This window comes from Macaca nemestrina, chromosome X (genome assembly GCF_043159975.1).
Source record: "Macaca nemestrina isolate mMacNem1 chromosome X, mMacNem.hap1, whole genome shotgun sequence".
Lineage (NCBI taxonomy): Eukaryota > Metazoa > Chordata > Mammalia > Primates > Cercopithecidae > Macaca > Macaca nemestrina.
The window spans coordinates 150,418,401-150,442,016 of NC_092145.1; the positions used below are offsets into that span (position 1 = coordinate 150,418,401).

General features: G+C 39.5%; 1 protein-coding gene across 10 annotated transcripts in view; it reads left to right on the forward strand.

Annotated features, from left to right (window-relative positions):
• Nucleotides 1-23,616, forward strand: part of LOC105478113 (midline 1) — a 393,876-nt gene that overhangs the window by 361,941 nt on the left and 8,319 nt on the right. For all 10 annotated transcript variants that reach the window (XM_011735107.2, XM_011735109.2, XM_011735110.3 and 7 more), the window contains 3 exons: nucleotides 2,436-2,579; nucleotides 12,600-12,761; nucleotides 22,487-22,694. In XM_011735107.2, the coding sequence (XP_011733409.1) occupies nucleotides 2,436-2,579; nucleotides 12,600-12,761; nucleotides 22,487-22,694 (514 nt within the window). The remainder of the gene's footprint in view (nucleotides 1-2,435; nucleotides 2,580-12,599; nucleotides 12,762-22,486; nucleotides 22,695-23,616) is intronic.

A 23,616-nucleotide genomic window follows, 5' to 3' on the forward strand; every position in this document is an offset into this window, starting at 1 on the left:
AAGTACAAATTCAGTCCATTTCTAGACATAACATCGATCCTGACCATAACATATGATGCTTGGCTGATACTGCCAAGTCCAAATAGTTTATGCCATTTGTAAGCAGGAAATGAAGTGTTTGTGGAGTATTAGCCCACCATTCCTTGGGTGGTGTTTGTGACAGAGACAAGAAAATAACACTTCTGGTACCAATTCCATGAGTATTGAAATTGGCAGCACGCTGCTGTTCTCATTTACACTAAATTGAGTATTGACTTCTCAGGACAAACTCATTGGGTTTACAGTCAAAATAAGGTTAGCCTGTCTCATTGTAAAAACAAGATTTTTTTTTCCTATGACATGCCTCTAAGTGGTATTTCAAGTTAATAACCCATAGAGGTGACATTTCCTTCCTGATTATGGCTACTACCATGTGTCTCACAGGTACTTGCCTATTTTGAACATACGTTTTCTTTCTATTTAATCATATATTGCAATACAGAAAGAACAAAATTTTTCTACAATGGAGAAATAATTCAATGAACTGTCTAAATTGTGGGAGAGTAAGTATTTCTTTACTGATCCATGCAGGAGTGATCCCACACCAACAGGGACCACACAGACAATAATAAGCACATTTTACGATGCAGCTGGACCTCCTCTGTGGAATGCATATCCTGACTGGTGTCACTGATTCATGCGCATCCAAGTCGTACCACATGACACCGAATCTCACATGTGAATACTTCAGGAGACAGATGTACAAATACATATTCAATAAAGAATGCTTTAAAGGTTATGTAGAGCCCTTCTATCTTAATGCACAATTTAATGCCATGCCTGTCACGTTGGAGGTGCTCAACAGTGTTTCTGGAATTCAGAACCAATAGATAAAGCTAAGCTAATTGACTTAATACCGTAGACTTGCTTCTATGATATTTGTCCTAGAGGTATATTCAAAAAGCAAAGTGAAGACTACTAACACAGAGTTTAAATTTACAGTTTTTATAAACTTTTCTTCCTCTTTGAGTTTGCTTAGGACTCATCAATTCTAATCATAATTTAGAACAGGAAAGAACTCTAAAATAGTATAAGCGAAGGTTGCTCCTAATTTGTAGAATGCAGGTATATTTCTCCTTTTGAAGCTAGATTCTAATGGATAGCAGAGTGGAAGTAAAGGCCCTGGATCAATTCTCTAAACCAGGGGTCAGCAAAGTTTGACTGCAAACCACCAGATGGTAGACATTTTAGGCTTTGCAGGCCATATGGCCACAACTACTCAACTTTGCTGTTGCTCCAAAGCAGCCATAGACAATACATAAATGAATGAATCTGGCTGTGTTCCAATAAAACTTTATTTACAAAAATAGGCAGTGGGCCAGACTTGGCTCACAGTCACAGTTTGCCAACCCCTCCCTCTTAAATATTATTTACAATGCAAAGCACTCATTTTCTCATATTTTCCTTGCTCACATACTCTTCTCATAAAACCAGTTACTGAAATCAATTCAGTAGAAGTCATTTTAAACTCATTATTTTGGTAGGACTTAGACTTCTTTGCTCCAGAATGTGTTAAAGAAATAAAACAGCAGCCTTCTACAATGATAAATTAACCAAATGCCAAAAAAAAGTTTTTTCCTTGGGGAAGGAAAATGTACCCTTTAGATATGATTAACTATTAATCATGGTCTTCTTAATTTGAAATATCGCATGAGTTGAGAAATCAGAAGAAAATAGGGCTGGACTAATAAGTTCTTTTTTTATATATAAGTCATCAAAACATCTAATGAAAGAAAAATTCAAACAATTATGTGGCTGATTTTTTGTAGGATAACAAAGATAAGTATTTTTTCAGTTGGATGCCTAAATATATAAGTATCTGGCACCATGTATTAATAGATCAGGGGTTGGTGAATTTTAGGTTACAGCCCAAATCTGACCCTCCACCTATATTTGTAAATAAAGTTTTATTGGAACCTGGCCATGCCCACATGTATAAGTTGTAACTGTTTTCATGCCACAATGGCAGAGTTGACTAGTTGCAACAGAGACTGTATGGCCCACAAAGCTGGAAACATTTACCATCAAGGCCTTTACTGAAAAAGTTAGCCAACCTCCCAAAGTGAATGCAACTATGAAACTTTATCTTGTTTACTTTTTATTTGACATGTTTTCCTTCATGCACAAGAAAGTATTGTTTAACCTCCCAAACATATTCTCATGATCTCATGGTAAACACAGAAAGTCCATACTGGCTGACTGTAGTCACACTCCTTATTAAAAACAAAAGCAATAACCAGCCAATCAAATATTCTTTAGATTGGGGTCACCATCTCTAGAATAGTAGTCCTGATGGACCTATTGAGAAAGACCTGCTTAACTGTCAAACATCTCCTCCAAAATGGTATCCCAGTGGTGTGTGCTTTCCCACTGATAAGCATTCTTGACCCCCACAGCTCCCAACCCTCCCACAATTAGAGAAGAGCTCTGCACAGCTTCATATGACACCATCACTGTGCATTGGACCTCCGATGATGAATTCAGTGTGGTCTCCTACGAACTCCAATACACCATATTCACCGGACAAGCCAACGTCGTTAGTGAGTATCTCATGGCCTATTTATTTCTCTCTTTGGTGGCTTTCTTCAGATTTACTGCATTCCTGAATTTAAACGTCAAAGGAAGACAAGGAAGGAAAGAACACACAATATTTATTGACTTGTCTTTCTTGAACAAGAAAGTGATAGCACTCACTTGTACTATACTAGTAAAAACAGCTGGCTAAATATTGATGAAAATTAATGACCTCTAGCAAACCACATGGATGATTCTCACAAATATATTGTTAAGGGAAAGAAACCAGAAACAAATACATATATATATATATATATATATATATATGTGTGTGTGTGTGTGTGTGTGTGTGTGTGTGTGTGTGTGTGTATGCGTGGTATTAATCCACATATAGGTTCATAACTTAAAGATCAAAATAAACTATTTTGCTTAAAGAAACATTCATAGGTGTTAAAGCTATAAACCATGGGCAACCTAGTGAAACCCCATCTCTACAAAAAATACAAAAAAATACAGAACTTAGCAGGGTGTGGTGACACACACCTGTAGTCCCAACTACCCAGGAGGCTGAGGCAGGAGGATGACTTGAGCCCAAGAAGCAGAGGTTGCAGTGGGCAGAGATCACACCACTGCACTCCAGACAGGGCAACAGAGTGAAAATGCTGTCTCAAAAAAATAAAAATAAAAAGTCAGGATAACGGCTACCTCCAAGATTAAAGGGAAAATGGCACCACTGGAATGAAATATATGGGGGTTCTTGGAGTTAATGGCAATTTCTAGGTGAAAGTTACATGCTTTAGTCATTATATCATACATTTAGTTTTATGTACTTTCCTGAGTGTTACTTCACATATTTTAAAAGAAAAGATTTAATAAAATAAATAGCCAAAGAATGTTAAATACCTGGTCCCATTCAGAGGAGACCTGGGCCCATCACTTAAAATGTTAGTAACTGGCTCCACCTGGGAAGAATTTCCAACCTTACCTGAAACATTAGAGGTGCCCCCTCTCACTGAGGCCTATTTGATATCTGGCATCAGAGATAACTTGGTAATTTCAAATAGCAGTAGTAGCTGGCCACAGAGATGGTAATAGAGGAAGCAGTCCTCCAACCCACAGAGTTATTTAAATTGAACTGAGCAAATGGCAATGAACCAGAAGACATGGCTTTTCACGGGAGTAAGTTTGAAACTTCTTTAACAAAGAAACATACAATATGTCAAAGTAGAACAGAATAGAATAGCGATCATGTTTCAACAAAGAGATGTTTTGAATAAATTCGTATCAATTTAATGTGCTTTTATTATATAAACCTTTTCTCTCTTAACTACAAACTGTTCTTTCCTAGCACAAGTAATTCTGAGTCATACGATGCTTAACATAGAAATTTGATTTAGGATTAATTAAAAGAGTGATGCAAAAATACACCAAGTTCTATGGGACTAAAGTATAAATGACCCATACCAACAAATGGCTCCCCCTACCTTCCTTATATCCACTCTCCCCAACTTCTCCAACTTCCTCTCCTCAACTCCCTCACCTTCTACCCTATAATTGGCCTGCCTTTAAAGCTTTTATTAAAATCTTGCCATTTACCAAGAATGTGTAATTTTTTAATGAAAGTGGAGAAAGTCATGAAATGTCAAGAACAGCTCTGGCAAACTGCTTAAGTAGGTAGGGAATATAGAAAGGTCAGAAATGGTGAGTGGGACAAAAATGTCTTGGGGGAAGTTGTGGTTAAACTAAGTCTTGAAAAAAAGCAGGTGCATTTTAGCAAGTTAAGGCTGTACCAGACAGCTATGTCACCATAAGCAAACCTATCAAGATGTAACATAGCAGGGTATATTGGGAGATCTTGCCTAATTAAGCCTGGCTGGTAAGTGAGGAAAGGGAGACAGTGAGAAATGAAGACAGAGAAATAGAACCAGGGCTCAAACCCATATTGGCCTAGCTCCAAAAAGCACATGTTCTTAATCCTTAATCCTCAGTCACTTAATCCTAATTCACAGGCAAGAGCTAGATTGCAGAGGGCTACCCAGGCCATACCATGTTTGGATTTTACCCTGTGGGCTTGAGAGTCATGCAGGAGAGTAGTGTGATCAGAGATATAATTAGAAGGTGACTCAGGAGCACTGTGGAGAGTGGAGAGGAACAGGGCAGGACTAGAAGCAGAGACATCAGCTGGGAAGTTTCATAGTAATTCACCAAGGCAGAAATAGCCAGGACCTGCAAATGGCACCAGCATCAGAGATGGAAAGGAAAAGATAATTCCAGGAAGGCTTCTCTGCATCTGACCCATTTCCCTGGGAAAAAATCATCACTGTCCTCAGATATTTGAAGTGCTTTTTGGGGCAAGTCGGAGAAGCACTGTATAGCAATGGTTTAGTAACATTTTGCTTTCCTTCTACGATTTTGAATTCTTCTGGTATCATTCCTCATTCCTGACTTTATATGCCCTACTGCAAATCATAAAGAAATACTAATTCTCTAAAATATTTTTCTATATGTGCATATCATACATAATTCTTTACCTTGTTTTTTTCAATAAATATTATGTCTGAGATATCATTCCATTTCAGCACAAATAAAGAACTGCCTCATTCCTTTTTGAGGCAGTATCATATCCTATTGTAAAGATATACTCTAATTCATTTATCCCATCTTCTATAGATGTGTATTTAGCTTGTTTCCAATCTTTGGCCCTTACAAACAATGCCCCAGTATCTCCAAGGATGTTCAAGATATCCTTGCCTATCTTTCCTTCCACACATGGGGAATTATATCTGTAGTATAATCTCTTGAGGTGCAATTTCTAGGAAAAGATTATTTGCATTTTAATTTTACTTGACATTGCCACATTGCACTTCAGAGAGATGACATGATTTTTAAATGCATTTTTCCAGCTGTACGAGCTTATATTTCACTGGTCTTGGCTGCATATACCATAAACTTAACATGGAATTAAAGTCTAGTAAAATTTTAAACCTTGATTGTGCTTCACCATAAACCCGAAACACAAGTTAATCTATGATCACTAATATCATACCAAATAGTCACTCCTTCATATAAGCAGTGATTCTCAACAGGGACATTTTTGCCCCCTAAGGGACATTTGACAATGTCTCTAGAGACTTTGGGTTCTCAAAATCTGGGAGGAGAGAGTGCTATTGGCATCTAGTTGGTAGAAGTGAGGGATGATGGGAAATCTCCCACAATGCACAAGAAATCCCCCAACAACAAAGAACTATCTGGCCCAAAATGTCAGTAATGTCGAAGTTGAGAAACCCTAATTTAAAGCAAGATAAATGTATAATATCTACATGATTACATACCAAATACTGAGACTATAACACACTGATCCACACACACACTACTATACTATGTAGCATGGAAGGAAAAACACAACAAAAAGGGGGGAATATAATTAATGTATTTTGTCTTCACTTAAGGAATTGTTTTCTCAATATTTTGTGATTAATATCACTAGCATATTTGGGATAAACTGAACCGGGGATTGTATCAAACTTGAAGAAGATGAAATTCAAAAGATGATCAGAAATTCCAAGATAAAAGAAGCACGTGAAGGTCTGAGAAGAGCAGGTAGAAAATGGAGAGATGATTCATTGCAAAACACCGAGGGAAGGTTCTCTGAAAATACATAGAGGACTGATAGAACAGATGTCTGTTGATGAGTGAATAGTCTAACCAGAAAAAGAAAACATTTAGAGTCATTTTACACCAAAAGAGTGGTTCTTGGCCCATGTGAGAAATGCTGTATTTCTCTTAAATCATTTTTGTCTGATTCAGGAAAAGTGCTAACAGTTTTCTATTGCTGCGAAACAAATTTCCAAAAACTTAGCAGTTTAAAACAATACCCACTTATTATTTCAGTTTCCATGGGTTAGGATTCTGGGCATAGTTGAGCTGGGTCTTCTTCTTAGGTTGTCACAGTCTGAAATTAAGGTGTTGGCTAGGCTGCATTCATCTGGAGACTCAACTTAGGAAGACTCTACTTCTTAGCTCCCTCCATTTGTTGACAAATCTGTTTCATTGTGGTTGTGGAATTCATGGCAGCTTGCTTCATCAAGGCCAGCAAAGGAGAGAGTGTGCTACTTCAAACCTACCACCTCCAAACCTGCCTTTAAAGGGCTCACTTGATTAGGTCAGACCCACCCAGAATAATCTGCCATTTGATTAACTCCAAATCAAATGATTAGGGACCTTAATTATATCTGTAAACTCCCTTTGCCTTCACCTTTGTCATATAATATAATCACAGGAGTAATAAAAGTGATAGACCTTTGTCCTTTGCCATATTCTGTTGGTTAGAAGCAGGTGACAGGTCCTGTTTACACTAGGGAGAGAATATTACACAGTTATGAATACCAGGGAGTTGGAATCCTGGGGACCATCCTGGGGCATGTCTTCCTCAGATAGTTATGTCTCTCCTGAAATTTCTTTTTTTTTCTTTTATTCTTATATATATATTTATCTCAGGCAGTCTTGCTCTGCTGCCCAGGCTGGAGTGCAGTGTCATGATCTCGGCTCACTGCAACCTCCACCCCCAGAGTTCAAATGATTCTCGTGCCTCAGCTTCCCAAGTAGCTGGGATTACAGGTATGTGCTACCACGCCTGGCTAATTTTTGTGTTTTTAGTAGAGATGGGATTTCGCCACGTTGGCCAGGCTGGTCTCAACTCCTGGCCTCAAGTGATCCACCCACCTTGGCCTCCCAAAGTGTTGGGATTATAGGCGTGAGCCACTGCACCCAGCCCTCTCCTGAAATTTCTTAAATCAAATCGTCATGGGCATTTTGGGAGTACATGTAGCCTTGGCTTTGACTGACGGGCTCTGTATCTGTTGGCTTTTGCTGAATAGCCAACAACCACAGGGCCTAAGTAGAATTTAACAACAACTTATTGCTTATGTATCTGGAGTCAACTGAGTGTCAACTAGGAAGCCCTGCTGATCTTGGCTCCCTCACATGGCAGGCTGGTAACTGTGGCAACCCGACTGCTGCACATCTCTCTCATCCTCCTGCAATCCAGCTCAAGTCTGTTCTCCCCCTGATTGCAGAGATGAAGGAGTAAGGGCAGGCTCAATTACACACATTCTTTTTAAGCCCCTGTCTGTGTCACATTAGCTAACATGCTGTTTGTCAAAGAAGTCCCCTGGGTGAGCCCAGAGTGAGAATACAAAGACCTGCAAAATTACAAGGAAGGAGCAAGGAATTGGGGCCAAAAGGCCCTAATTCAATACCAGAGCTTCACCTCATCCCCAAAATGAAAGGAAGATATTTATTGCTTGAAACTTAGGATTTCTCACTTGGCTAAACTGTGACCAACTTGATTTCTGTGCTATTTGCATCGAAAATAATACCAAACATGATGCATTAATAGAATAGATGATGCAAAAAGGTCATGCATAAAACAATTCAACAAGAACAAAACTACTGAGTATAATGAACTCAGAACTTTATGTTGGGTGATTCCAGAGATGTTTTATTCCCAGAAACCAGTTGCCATAAAAAGAGAAATGCAAATGGCTTAGTGAAGATTATCAACCTTTAATGCATAGATGCCAGAAAGGCCCATTCTCCCAGGATGGAAGAAAAACAGTGAAACTGCTGGTGCTGACCAAACTTGGATACTCTCATCAGGTTGTTTGTATCAGGATGTGTTCCTCCCTTTATGCCCATTAAACCAGAATAGTGAAGTCCTAATGCCTACAGGATCAATTTGCGACAAAGAAAGAATTCATTCAGATAAAAAGCTAACTGAGATGCAAACATTTTCAAATTATTTTCTTCTTAAATATTTTTCACATTTGTAGTGACCAAGGGAGACCTGGATTTGAATCTTGACTTTGGACCTCACTAGCTCTGCAGTCTTGAGCGAATTATTTAATGTCCTCCTAATCTGTTTCCTCATCTGTAAGAATGGATAGTGTTTTAGCTTCACATGGTTGAGATAATAAAAGTAAAGACCTTAGTCTTGTGTTTGCCACAGTGGTAACACATAGATATTCAAAGTTATTATTCCTACAAAAATAAAAACTGTACTCGCCCATAATTGCATTTTAAAAGAAAGACCAATTTTGCAATTTTCCAGGAGTATCTGCATGATAGCATTTTACACAATCATTATGTGAAAGGCTTTCCTTGAATGTTGTTAAATAATCTGTCCTATTATTTGGAGAAATATCCTTTGCAGATGTTGTATTGCATGACAAGATCTAATGCTAAAACTCTACTGAAAATGAGAAGATATAATGCTCAAGACCTGGCTGTAGCTCCTTATGTCACTAGAAAATCTTTTACTGTCTCTAGGTCATGGTTCCTTCACTCATCCTAATAAATTGTAGTTAATTGCCTTCAACTGGCGTTAGTGAAGGAGACTTAGATAATATCTATGGAGCTTTTTCAATCTTATGAAAAGGCCCTCACTAATGAAATACATACATTCAAATGCAAAAGTAATGACATTAATTTTTATTTTTTATTTTTATTAATAGAGTTATGACTATAGATGTTAATGAATTGCTTATCAATAACTAGATATTTATTTAATTTTACAACGTTTTCCACGTTTTTTCTAAAACTACTTTTGATGTGTCATTTTAAATCTTAAATTGGGTCCTTTCCCCAGCAGCCTATTCTTATTCTTAGCAGAAATCAAAAGCTGCATTTTTTTCAAGCCTTAATGGCTAAGTAGTTATCTGCTTTTAATTTATTGTAGTCACTTAGAAAACATTCATGAAAGTTATTAAACATATACTATTTTTACAGAGAAGAAGGAAAGGAATGTTCACTTTTGTCCAGTCTGTTGGAAGAGACAAAGGATGTTAGAAACCAGTGTGCAGCCTCTCCTAAGACTGTCCACATTTTGTGACATTTTTACACATAATTTTTTGTGGTAAGATGACAGTTGACATACAAGGCTCTGAAATCCCAGATGTAATTAAGATTTTATAATGAGCCACATTATGTAGGGAAATGCTTCTAATCCATTATGAATGAAAAAAAAAGTATAAAATCAAAAAACTCAATTAGGTTTCATTGTGGACAAATTATTTTCCAAGCTCCATTGTTATTTTAAACTGAGTCGGGGGAGGTGAACGTTGGAACACCCTCAAAGATGATTGAAAATGAGTTTGGAGAAAAGTGAAGTTTCAATCAGGATGGTTGTGTGGGTGTTTCATAAAGAGATGAATAAAACCTGGTCAAAAGTCCTAACACAGTAGGGTGTCAAGGCAGAGAAGTCTTGCTTAAGCAAACTCAGTGTCATATGCAAGAAGTTAGGTGGTGCTGGCGTAAGACCAACACCAGTAATGCTGCACTCCAAGTCACCCCACTTACTCCAGCCCCCAAAAGAAAATTGTCAGTGTTGCTTTCCTGGCATTTTTAATCAACTTCTCAATTATTATCTTGGCAATAATAATAACATAAAGGTAAACCTAAACAGTAATAATTGTTAGTATTCATGAAAGTAGATTGTCCCAGTATAAAGCTAACCAATGAAATTTTACTACTTCATAAACATTTTGTTCTTTTAATTTTCGAGGAAAAAAATAGGGACCTCTTCAAAATAATCAGGATAGTCAAAGTCCCTTTTTGTCTGGAAAAGGTTTCTGAAACATAAAATCTTTGTTGGGCTAAGACTTTGGACTTTAGGCCAAGTTACAGTTTGCAGCAATTTCAGACATCTGCTTTATGATGTTGCTGAAAGCGTTCCCCCACCACATTAAACCCAGCTTTTGGGTTGTACAGTGATGTAAAGTTTATTGAAACATTTTTACACTTGCTTTCTTTGACCACAATAGTCATTTTATTGTAACATATTCAATTAAACAGGAACAGTGTAAAAGCAGTGAAATTGATAGGATTCTCATTTGAATCTACTGGATGCCTTAATTTTTCTCATTTGTGGCTGACTGCCGTTGACAAAGATCTAGGAATATGAGTAGACTATCCTACATAATAGAAAAGCTACTTTTTTGTTTTATTACTATTGTAATAATATTAAGTACCTAAAGAGAGTTATAGGCCTCTTGGGGCCCAGAACTCAGAGTTCAAAATGACCCTTCTTTGATTGGATCAAAATCTAATATTTGGCTGTGGCATTATCCAGAAGTATGGAGTTTATTATAGCTATGTTCAAGGAAAAGGTAAGGTGAAGGAAGATCAGAAGGGATATATAGTAAGGAAATTCCCATGTTGCTAAACTATTTGTGGATGTTTTCCTGCATCTTATACAAATGAGAATTGGTAGGAAAACAGAGGGCTAAGAGTTAGAGAAAATAAATTTGGGGAGGAGGGATGGATTGTGCCTCTTTTTGCTCTGCTGAATCTCCAAATATAAACACACACACACTCAAACCCTTCTATGAGTCCTAAATTACATTCTTGCTTCAAGCTGGCTTTTTCAAATCTGGCAGTCCACTGGCGAAAATGTTTACAGGTAGAAAAAAAAAAAGAGAGGCAACAGAAAATTCACAAGACCAAATATATGTGAGTGTGTGTGTGTGTGTGTGTGTATGTGTGTGTATCTTTAGACATCTATCTATCTATCTATCTATCTATATATATATATATATAAAATTCACTGATGTGTACTTGAAAATACTATGCACCCAAGATGGCAATTATATAAGGTGAATTTTCACAATTGACAAAATATTTTTAACTTTTTTTCAACTGTGACAATACCATGAATACTTTTTAACTCAAAAGATGGAGAAAGTATTCAGTAAGATTCAAAGACAGGCTTCAGGAGCCTGTGACTACCTTGAAACGCTATGCAAATATTTGTGGTTTGGTATGTATATGCATTTGTGAATTTCTTTCTACAGAAAGGTTTTATTAGATTCTCAACGAGGTGAGACCAAAAAAAAGATTAAGGGACTGCTTTTTGAGAGTCTGGTAAAGTATAAGTTGCCTCAAGATCAAAGGAACTAACCCTTTGACTTGCAAATCAACTGAAAGAAGAGTTGGGTGGTGGCTTTGGAGTCCTCTGTAAGTGAAGGAGGCCCAGCCCTCTCCCAGGGACCACTGAAGGAAATCAACAGAGTCAGGAAACTTCTTGACAGCCTGGTCACCAGGGGTTTGGGAAAAGGTTCTATTGGAGTGGAGACTGATGGATGGAAAAAAGAGAGAGGGAAATTGGACCTGATACCAAAGAGATGTTTTCAGCCGTCAACCAGCTGCAAAACAAAATGGGCTTCCTTTTCCTACATATTCTTCCAAGCATTATAAATCCTCAGTCTGCTCCCCAACCCACATCCTACAGGATGCAGCCAGAGCAACAGCCCCACTCCACTCTGGAACCAGTCATCCTAGGGATGCAGCTGGTCAAAAATCCCTGTGGACGCTTTCTCAAGATCTGCACCAGACCCTGAGCTGCCCAGGTGTTGCTGCTCCAGAATTCTCTTAGGAATATGTCTCCTACATCAGTTAGTTACAGCCACACTAATACAAGATCACAAACAATCCTGATGATCATTTCTTAGCTTCCCTGTTGGAGGTTGGTTGGTGTTGGCTGATCTCTGCTTGGTTCACTCCTGCACTGGCTGGGCGTTGCCTGTGTGGTAAAGCTGTTCCCTGTCTCATCCTGTTGGAATGAACAGAGTATCCTAGGAATATTTTCTCCAGAGCAGTGGCAGACACAAAGGGTCAACAGAAATCCTCAAGGCTTTGTCATGCCTACTCTTGCAACTAGCACATTGTCATTTCAGCCTCATCCTATTGACTAAAGTAAGTCACTTGACCAAATTCAAAGCTGTGTGACAGGGAAATATATTGCACCTCTTTAGAAGGAGCACCTGCAAAGTCATTTGGGCCTGGATATACAGGGCAGGGAGAATTTTGGAGACAAAAATGCAATCTGCCACATCTATATTAGTGAAGTCAATTTTTCATATGTGGCTATCAGAACAAAGCACTTCACTTACCAACTCTATTCAAATAAATTGAAATTATTCAACTTAAAATTATGCAAGCATTGCTCCCCTTGTGCCAAAGAACTGCACCATGTCTGATTGGCTTTGCAGGTCTGTGTAACTCGGCTGATAGCTGGATGATAGTACCCAACATCAAGCAGAACCACTACACGGTACACGGTCTGCAGAGCGGCACCAAGTACATCTTCATGGTCAAGGCCATCAACCAGGCGGGCAGCCGCAGCAGTGAGCCTGGGAAGTTGAAGACAAACAGTAAGTGCTGTGAACTCAACAGAGCTGTCATGTCTTATCTGCTCTTCTTTCAGCTGACTCTGTCCCCCTTTCTTTTCCTTTCCTCTCTCTTGGGTATCATTGACAGCCCCCCAAAACAAGTAAAAAGCCAGTGTGGAATAATGGAATTTGCATCAGATACCTCTAGGTTCCAAAACTGATTTCTATTCCTTCACAGCCGTGAGACCATTACTCTCTCTGAACTTGAGTCTTCTCATTTTTTTTTTTTATTATACTTTAAGTTCTAGGGTACATGTGCACAACGTGCAGGTTTGTTACATATGTATACATGTGCCATGTTAGTGTGCTGCACCCATTAACTGGTAATTTACATTAGGTATATCGCCTAATGCTATCCCTCCCCCCTACCCCCTACCCACAATAGGACCCAGTGTGTGATGATCCCCTTCCTGTGTCCAAGTGATCTCATTGTTCAGTTCCCACCTATGAGTGAGAACATGCGGTATTTGGTTTTCTGTTCTTGTGATAGTTTGCTGAGAATGATGGTTTCCAGCTTCATCCATGTCCCTATAAAGGACACGAACTCATCCTTTTTTATGGCTGCATCATATTCCATGGTGTATATGTGCCACATTTTCTTAATCCAGTCTGTCACTGATGGGCATTTGGGTTGATTCCAAGTCTTTGCTATTGTGAATAGTGCCGCAATAAACATACGTGTGAATGTGTCTTTATAGCAGCATGACTTATAATGCTTTGGGTATATCCCCAGTAATGGGATGGCTGGGTCAAATGGTATTTCTAGTTCTAGATCCTTGAGGAATCGCCACACTGTTTTCCACAATGGTTGAACTAGTTTACAGTCCCACCAACAGTGTAAAACTGTTCCTATTTCTCCACATCCTCTCCAGCACCTGTTGTTTCCTGATTTTTTAATGATTGCCATTCTAACTGGTGTGAGATGGTATCTCATTGTGGTTTTGATTTACATTTCTCTGATTGCCAGTGATGATGAGCATTTTTTCATGTGTCTGTTGGCTGTATGAATGTCTTCTTTTGAGAAGTGTCTGTTCATATCCTTTGCCTACTTTTTGATGGGGTTGTTTGTTTTTTTTCTTGTAAATTTGATTGAGTTCTTTATAGGTTCTGGATATTAGCCCTTTGTCAGATGAGTAGATTGCAAAAATGTTCTCCCATTCTGTAGGTTGCCTGTTCACTCTGATGGTAGTTTCTTTTGCTGTGCAGAAGCTCTTTCGTTACATCCCATTTGTCATGGGATCTTGATCTGGTGGATAAGCTTTTGATGTACTGCTGGATTCAGTTTACCAGTATTTTATTGAGGATTTTTGCATCAATGTTCATCAGGGATATTGGTCTAAAATTCTCCTTTTTTGTTGTATCTCTGTCAGGCTTTGGTATCAGGATGATGTTGGCCTTGTAAAATGAGTTAGGGAGGATTCCCTCTTTTTCTATTGATTGGAATAGTTTCAGAAGGAATAGTACCAACTCCTCCTTGTACCTCTGGTAGAATTCGGCTGTGAATCCGTCTGGTCCTGGACTTTTTTTGGTTGGTAGGCTCTTAATTATTGCCTCAATTTCAGAGCCTGCTATTGGTCTATTCAGGGATTCAACTTCTTCCTGGTTTAGTCTTGGGAGAGTGTAAGTGTCCAGGAAATTATCCATTTCTTCTAGGTTTTCTAGTTTATTTGCATAGAGGTGTTTATAATATTCTCTGATGGTAGTTTGTATTTGTGTGGGGTTGGTGGTGATATCCCCTTTATCATTTTTTATTGCATCTGTTTGATTCTTCTCTCTTTTCTTCTTTATTAGTCTTGCTCGTGGTCTATCAATTTTGTTGATCTTTTCAAAAAACCAGCTCCTGGATTCATTGATTTTTCGGAGGTTTTTTGTGTCTCTGTCTCCTTCAGTTCTGCTCTTATCTTAGTTATTTCTTGCCTTCTGCTAGCTTTTGAATGTGTTTGCTCTTGCTTCTCTAGTTCTTTTAATTGTGATGTTAGGGTGTCAATTTTAGACCTTTCCTGCTTTCTCTTGTGGGCATTTAGTGCTATAAATTTCCCTCTACACACTGCTTTAAATGTGTCCCAGAGATTCTGGTATGTTGTATCTTTGTTGTCATTGGTTTCAAAGAACATCTTTATTTCTGCCTTCATTTCGTTATGTACCCAGTAATCATTCAGGAGCAGGTTGTTCAGTTTCCATGTAGTTGAGTGGTTTTGATTGAGTTTCTTAGTCCTGAGTTCTAGTTTGATTGCACTGTGGTCTGAGAGACAGTTTGTTATAATTTCTGTTCGTTTACATTTGCTGAGGAGTGCTTTACTTCCAACTATGTGGTCAATGTTGGAATAAGTGCGATGTGGTGCTGAGAAGAATGTATATTCTGTTGATTTGGGGTAGAGAGTTCTATAGATGTCTATTAGGTCTGCTTGCTGCAGAGTTGAGTTCAATTCTTGGATATCTTTGTTGACTTTCTGTCTCGTTGATCTGTCTAATGTTGACAGTGGAGTGTTAAAGTCTCCCATTATTATTGTATGGGAGTCTAAGTCTCTTTGTAAGTCTCTAAGGACTTGCTTTATGAATCTGGGTGCTCCTGTATTGGATACATATATATTTAGGATAGTTAGCTCTTCCTGATGAATTGATCCCTTTACCATTATGTAATGGCCTTCTTTGTCTCTTTTGATCTTTGATGGTTTAAAGTCTGTTTTATCAGAGACTAGGATTGCAACCCCTGCTTTTTATTGTTTTCCATTTGCTTGGTAGATCTTCCTCCATCCCTTTATTTTGAGCCTATGCATGTCTCTGCATATGAGATGGGTCTCCTGAATACAGCACACTGATGGGTCTTGACTCTATCCAATTTGCCAGTCTGTGTCTTTTAATTGGACCATTTAGTCCATTTACATTTAAGGTTAATATTGTTATGTGTGAACTTGATCCTGTCATTATGATATTATCTGGTTATTTTGCTCGCTAGTTGATGCAGTTTCTTCCTAGCATCAATGGACTTTACATTTTGACATGTTTTTGCAATGGCTGGTACCTGTTGTTCCTTTTCATGTTTAGTGCTTCCTTCAGGATCTCTTGTAGGACAGGCCCGGTGGTGACAGCATCTCTAAGCATTTGCTTGTCTGTAAAGGATTTTATTTCTCCTTCACTTATGAAACTTAGTTTGGCTGGATATGAAATTCTGGGCTGAAAATTCTTTTCTTTTTTTTTTTTTTTTTTTTTTGAGACGGAGTCTGGCTCTGTCACCCGGGCTGGAGTGCAGTGGCCGGATCTCAGCTCACTGCAAGCTCCGCCTCCCGGGTTTATGCCATTCTCCTGCCTCAGCCTCCCGAGTAGCTGGGACTACAGGCGCCCGCCACCTCGCCTGGCTAGTTTTTTGTATTTTTTAGTAGAGATGGGGTTTCACCGTGTTAGCCAGGATGGTCTCGATCTCCTGACCTCGTGATCCGCCCGTCTCGGCCTCCCAAAGTGCTGGGATTACAGGCTTGAGCCACCACGCCTGGCGAAAATTATTTTCTTTAAGAATGTTGAATATTGGCCCCGACTCTCTTCTGGCTTGTAGAATTTCTGCCGAGAGATCTGCTGTTAGTCTGATGGGCTTCCCTATGTGTGTAACTTGACCTTTCTCTCTGGCTGCCCTTAACATTTTTTCCTTCATTTCAACTTTGGTGAATCTGACAATTATGTGTCTTGGAGTTGCTCTTCTCGAGGAGTATCTTTGTGGCATTCTCTGTATTTCCTGAATTTGAATGTTGGTCTGCCTTACTAGGTTGGGGAAGTTCTCCTGGATGATATCCTGCAGAGTGTTTTCCAACTTGGTTCTATTTTCCCCATCACTTTCAGGCACACCAATCAGACATAGATTTGGTCTTTTCACATAATCCCATATTTCTTGGAGACTTTGTTCATTTCTTTTTACTCTTTTTTCGCTACACTTCTCTTCTCACTTCATTTCATTCGTTTGATCTTCAATCGCTGATACTCTTTCTTCCAGTTGATTGAGTCGGTTACTGATGCTTGTGCATTTTTCATGTAGTTCTCCTGTCATGGTTTTCATCTCTATCAGTTCTTTTATGGCTTTCTCTGCATTGATTATTCTAGTTATCTATTTATCCATTCTTTTTTCAAGGTTTTAGTTTCTTTGTGCTGGTTACATAGTTCCTCCTTTAGCTCTGAGAAGTTTGATTAACTGAAGCCTTCTTCTCTCAACTCGTCAAAGTCATTCTCCATCCAGCTTTGTTCCATTGCTGGCAATGAGCTGTGTTCCTTTGGAGGGGGAGATGCGCTCTGATTTTTTGGATTTCCAGCTTTTCTGCACTGCTTTTTCCCCATCTTTTTGGTTTTATCTGCCTTTGGTCTTTGATGATGGTGACGTACTGATGGGATTTTGGTGTGGGTGTCCTTTCTGTTTGTTAGTTTTCCTTCTAACAGTCAGGACCCTCAGCTGTAGGTCTGTTGGAGTTTGCTGGAGGTCCACTCCAGACCCTGTTTGCCTGGATATCAGCAGCAGAGCCTGCAGAAGATAGAATATTGCTGAACAGCGAGTGTTGCTGTCTGATTCTCGCTCTGGAAGCTTCGTCTCAGGGGTGTACCCCACCGTGTGAGGTGTGAGGTGTGAGGTGTCAGTCTGCACCTAGTGGGGTATGTCTCCTAGTTAGGCTACTCAGGGGTCAGGGACCCACTTGAGCAGGCAGTCTGTCCGTTCTCAGATCTCAACCTCTGTGCTGGGAGATCCACTGCTCTCTTCAAAGCCGTCAGACAGGGGCATTTACCTCTGCCGAGGTTTCTGCTGCTTTCTGTTTAGCTATGACCTGTCCCTATAGGAGGAGTCTACAGAGACAGGTGGGCCTCCTTGAGCTGTGGTGGACTCCACCCAATTCGAGCTTCCTGGTGGCTTTGTTTACCTACCTAAGCCTCTGCAATGGTGGGTGCCCTCCCACAGCCTCGCTGCCACCTTTCAGTTAGATCTCAGACTGCTGTGCTAGCAATGAGGGAGGCTCTGTGGGCGTGGGACCCTCTGGGCCAGGTGTGGGATATAATCTCCTGGTGTGCCATTTGCTAAGACCCTTGGTAAAGCACAGTATCAGGGTGGGAGTTGCCTGATTTTCCAGGTGTTGTGTGTCTCAGTTTCCCTTGGCTAGGAAAAGGGATTCCCTTCCCCCTTGGTTTCCCAGGTGAGGCGATGCCTTGCCCTGCTTCAGCTCTTGCTTGTCGGCCTGCACCAGCTGACCAGCACCGACTCTCCAACATGCCCCAGTGAGATGAACCCAGTACCTCAGTTGAAAATGCAGAAATCACCCGTCTGCTGTGTCACTCACGCTGGGAGCTGGAGGCTGGAGCTGTTCCTATTTGGCCATCTTGGGCGTGCCCCCTGAGTCTTCTCATTTTTAAAATAAATATTCCTAGAGGCATTCTTGTGAGAAATAGAAGATGTATATATAAGACCTGACACACAGTAGGGACTCTGAACATGGTGGATAGTGTTATTTTTCATAGCAGAATGGCTAACTAATCACTCTTCAGAAATTCTTTCTTTTATTCTAGAAAACAGTCTGAGTCTGTGGTTCTCAATCAGGGACACTTCTTCCTCCCCCTCCACCCCACCCTACTAGGACATTTAGTAATATCTGGAAGAGGTTTTTAGTTGTCACATCTGGAGTGGATGCTACTGGCATGTAGTGAGTAGAGGCCAGGGATGATGGGAAACATCCCCAATACATAGGACAGTGTCCATCACAGAGAATGATCTGGCCTATATGTGTGTTTCATGATACTGTCATCTCCCTCTCTCTGTCTCTGTCCACATGTGTTTTGTTTTATCCTCTCTTCTTTCTTTATATCCTTTTGATCTAAGAATATTATGTTACATAACATGGTGTTTATTTGCATAAGACCCCCCTACAAGAGAAAGCAAATTGGAGTGTGTTGGTATGGCGCCATGTTGTGAGATTGCCAGGCAGTCAACAAGAACAATTAAGTGCTTTTCAAGGGGAACCCTCATTTAACCTATATTCTTGTTTCTCAGTATAAGTGTTGTATCCTAGAGGAATGTGTTGTATCCTAGAGGAAGAGCAAGGGATGTAAAGAGAGCACTGAATTAAGAATGGGAAGACTGTGGCTTTCCCACTTGGTACCCATATAGCTATGTGGCTAGTTTCTTCATATTTTTAAATAGACTTTTTATTTTGGAATAACTGTAGATTTATAGGAAATCCATAGATAATACAGACAGTTCTGTATACCCTTAACCCAGTTTGCCCAAATGTTAATATCTTATGTAACCTTGGTACAGTTGTCATAACTAAGAAATTAACATTGATGCATTACTCATAACTAAACTCCAGACTTTATTCAGATTTTACCAGCTTTCCACTAATGTTCTTTTCCTATTCCAGGACCCAATCCAGGATCCCACAATGCATTTAGTGTTCCTTCACTTTTAAAATGGAAATATTTTAACAACTTGAGGGTTGTTATGAGTTGTCAAAAAGACCATCTCAAAGTAATTCTAAGTACATAAGAAAATATAACATGATGATATGTTTCTTTACAGTCATACAACAAATGGCACAATACCTGTGCACACTTAGATCAGCAGTATTTTATTTGCATTTGAACATGTTAATATTTGTTCCTTCAAAAGATATGTTTGAGCATCGAGTGTGTTTGGGATGCTATGCAAGATGCCAAGGATATTATGAATATCTTCAACTCCCTAAGGTGTGCTTCTCTCAAAAAGGTTATAGACTATTGGGGAATAAAGCACATTAATCCTAATTAACATTCAGTGTGTGAAGTCTCTGACTGGAGTAACCATGAGAGGTTACTGACAATGCCAGGGTGCCCCAGCACAAACTTGAGAGGCTTTCCAAGGTAGGTTATGAGCAGGGGAGGTGAGGACACAATGTTCTATGCAGAAGGAACAGCATGTGCAAAAGCCCAGAGACAAGGAGAATATATTTATGGAACAGAAAATTGATCAGTGTGGTTAAAGTGTGTCTTAAGTTGGGAGGATAGGTGAGCCAGGAAGCTGGAGGCAGGAACAGATTGCAAAACCCTCCTGGGCCACACCAGGCAGTTTCTTTGTATACCAATGATTGGTGAAGGAGAGATTGAAGAGTTTAAATAAAACAGGCAGGATGAAAATTTCCATGAAATAAAGCTCTCTTGCACTATGATGTGGTGAGTGGATTACAAGGAAGGAAGACTGGCTGCTGGGCACAGTATCAAAAGATTATTGGAAGAGTTGTCCATATAAGTAAACAATGGCCTGAATAAGAGTCGTGTCCCATACAAATATTATAATGAATTGAATTATTTAGTAAAGTAAGCTATTAATCTCTTTCCTGAACTAATTTGTGTTCACTGAAGCAAAAGCCTTGAATTTGGGCAGAGTAGGTAGTGGTTTATTTGGGAAACACATCTGAGGCACGGGCAGAATTTGCTCACCAAGATTACATGATTCTGCTCCACACATGAGTGGGTGAGGGTGTGAGCCAAGGCAGGCAGGATGTTTGAGGCAGTATCTCACCATCACAAGTCTGGTCTTTCCAATGGCTCTGACATTCTGATATATCTCACTGGAAGGAGGCCGAGCAGAACTTGGCCTTCATTGTAAATGATGGGTGCCATTAAGGAATTTCTTCCTGCTCTGCCCATTAGTATCCTGTCATTTTTAATCCATATTCTACCTTCCACCTTTAAAAATTGAAATATTTTAAGCAAAACTGTCTTCATACTCTTCTTGTCTTAGTTCATAGTTTATCTCTGATAGTTGCTGGCATGATCATTCCTAAGGACTTTTTTTTACAAGTCAAAATTTAAACTACACATGTAATCCAATAGATCTTATGGCCTCTGAGAATGTCCAATCCCTGCTCAGCACTTGAGGGTTTTCTCTGCCCTCCCTTTAAAGCTTTTCTTTTCATTTTTATTGTTTTTGTTTGTTTGTTTGTTTGTTTGAGATGGTATCTCACTCTGTTGCCCAGGCTGGAGCACAGTGGCACGATCTTGGCTCACTGCAACCTCTGCCTCCTGGGTTCAAGTGATACTCATGCCTCGGCCTCCCGAGTAGCTGAAATTACAGGTGTCCACCACCACACCCAGCTAATTTTTATATTTTTAGTAGAGATGGGGTTTTACCGTATTGGTCAAGCTGGTCTTAAACTCCTGACCTTAGGTGATCCACCTGCCTTGGCCTCTCAAAGTGCAGGGATTACAGGCATGAGCCACCAGCCCAGCCTAAGCTTTTCTTTGATATGTACAGAAATAGATTTCTAAAACAAGAGCCAGCAAACTATAGCCCAACGGCCAAATCTGACTGCCTGATTTTGTAAATAAAGTTTTATTAGCATATAGCCACACCCATTCATTTACCTATTGTCTGTGACAATAGGTAAATGTCATTTACTATAGCAGAAGAGTTGAATAGTCACAAGAGAGACCACGTGGCCTGGCCTACATAGCCAAAAATATTTACTGTCAGGCCCTTTGCAGAAAAAGTATGCTGGTCCCTGACCTAAAAAGGAAGGATTTTAGAGGTGCTGGTGTTGTGTTTGTATCCAAGAGGCAACTGGAAATCCTTTGACCTACCCACATGTGACAACACACACTGTCCCATACTCACTGGGTCAGTTTCTTGCCCAGCATCGTGTATTGCCAGAGTTGAATTTACCAAACCTTTTCCTGTGATTGTCTGAGAGCTGTATACTGGGCAGAAGGAAGCTGCCAACCGCAACAGTGGCTGTCGAGTTTGGACACCATGGCATTTGCATCAGGTTGTAACTCATTTCCTGCCTTTAAATGCCTTGTACCCAATGCAGTGTTGAATGACAGGCAGTACTCCAAACCAATATTGAATTGTCAAAGAAGTAACAACTATGACAAAATGTCCAGGTGTGACTCTGCCAAGATTTTTTAATACTTAAATCTTTAAGATACAAATGTGAGTAATGAAATAGAGAAGGCCTTGTTATTTATAAATAATTTCATGAGTAGAAAACCCAGGCATTACTATCACAGTTTTTCCTAATTTTGTGGCCTGAAAATTGTATTCTCATCCTAAATTCCTAAGAGTAATGCTTTAATTTTTAATAATCTCAGAATAATATAAACCTCTAGAGTATTCTATATGTTAAAACCAAAGATCTTGATTTGTTTGGCTTCTGGTCTGAAGTCTATTGAGCATGAATGCATCTTATGCTGGATAGAACACTGCAGTGGTTGAAAATGGAGTCTTCATTCATTCCTCCTTTTTAGGATGCTATCCAGCCGGTATGTACCTGTGCTGCTTGTGTACACCTGGAATCCATGAAGCTAGCTCACACTATGTGTTCTGGCTAAGCCTTGTCCATGCTGTTGTTGAATAGTTGGCATACCACCACTGGATCCCTATATTAGAACTTGTAGACTGAAAGCTTATGAAGGCAGGCACATGTTCTTATTCACTCTTATTGTGTACTATACTTTACACAGAGTTTCTGCTCTCTATTGTCTTTTGAATATTATGAAAACTTTGCAAGCAAATGTCTTTGAAAGTTGCTTATAACGTTTAAATTACTATTAAAATATAAGATACCACTTTGTGATAGGAGGCATGTCTCAGGGAGGGCTGACTTGTTCCTGTCTTTTAAATCTGATTTTGAAAATATGCTATTGGTTATAATAAAATAAACAATCCTCTTCCTCTTCCTTTTTCTGTTTTGTGAACTTGTTTTCAGGCCAACCATTTAAACTGGATCCCAAATCTGCTCATCGAAAACTGAAGGTGTCCCATGACAACTTGACAGTAGAACGTGATGAATCATCATCCAAGAAGAGTCACACGCCTGAACGCTTCACCAGCCAGGGGAGCTATGGAGTAGCTGGAAATGTGTTTATTGATAGTGGCCGGCATTATTGGGAAGTGGTCATAAGTGGAAGCACATGGTAGGCAACTTATATTCATTGTCCTGCAGTTATAAAAAGGCACATCTCATTCTGTACTTAGAGAGTCAACCCATACTGAAATGCATCTTAAAGAATAAAGTGCAGAAAAGTTGTATTAGTCAGCTATTGCTAGGTAATGCTGCATAACAAACACCCCCAAACTCAGCAAATTCAAACAATGACCATATATTACTAATACCCACATCTGTGGGTTCTCTGTTCAAGATTATAGAGCTCTGGTCATTGGAAGAGCTATACCATGCTAACACTGCTCTTTTATGCCATAAAACATGGGTCAGCAAACCACAGCCCATGAGCCAAACCTGGCCTGCTACCTGGTTTTGTAAATAAAGTTTTATGGGAATACAGCCAGGTCCATTTTTTTACATGTAGTCTATGGCTGCCTTTCAGCCACAACAGCAGAATCGAGTAGTTAAGAGAGAATCATATGGTCTATGAAGCCAAAAATATTTACTTCCTGGTCCTTTCAAGAAAAAGTTTGCAATTCCCTACTTTAAAACATCACTCTTCATCATTATACAAAACTAATTTCTGTTGCCTTGTATGTTTTATGATTCTAGACTGGACCAATTAGTGCAAATAGCTGAGGGCTGAATGGTGGGGGTGAAGCAGTGATCATAGGCTGGGAATAATTTCAAAAGGCCTGTTAGATCCAGCCCAGTAACTTTAGCCCACTGAGTTCTCTAAGAATAAGGGCAAAGGTCAGGACACAATTACACTGGAATTAGTTAACCTCACAAAGTTAACCTTGCCTAATCCACAGCCACAAACTGCACCCCTTACTTTGACCGTCTGTCTCACAAATGCCTGCTTGCTATTGATCAAAAAGGGAGCTATTTTATTTTTATTTAATAAGCCCTCATATGGTACAAGTATGTGCCAGGCACTGGTCTAAGCATTT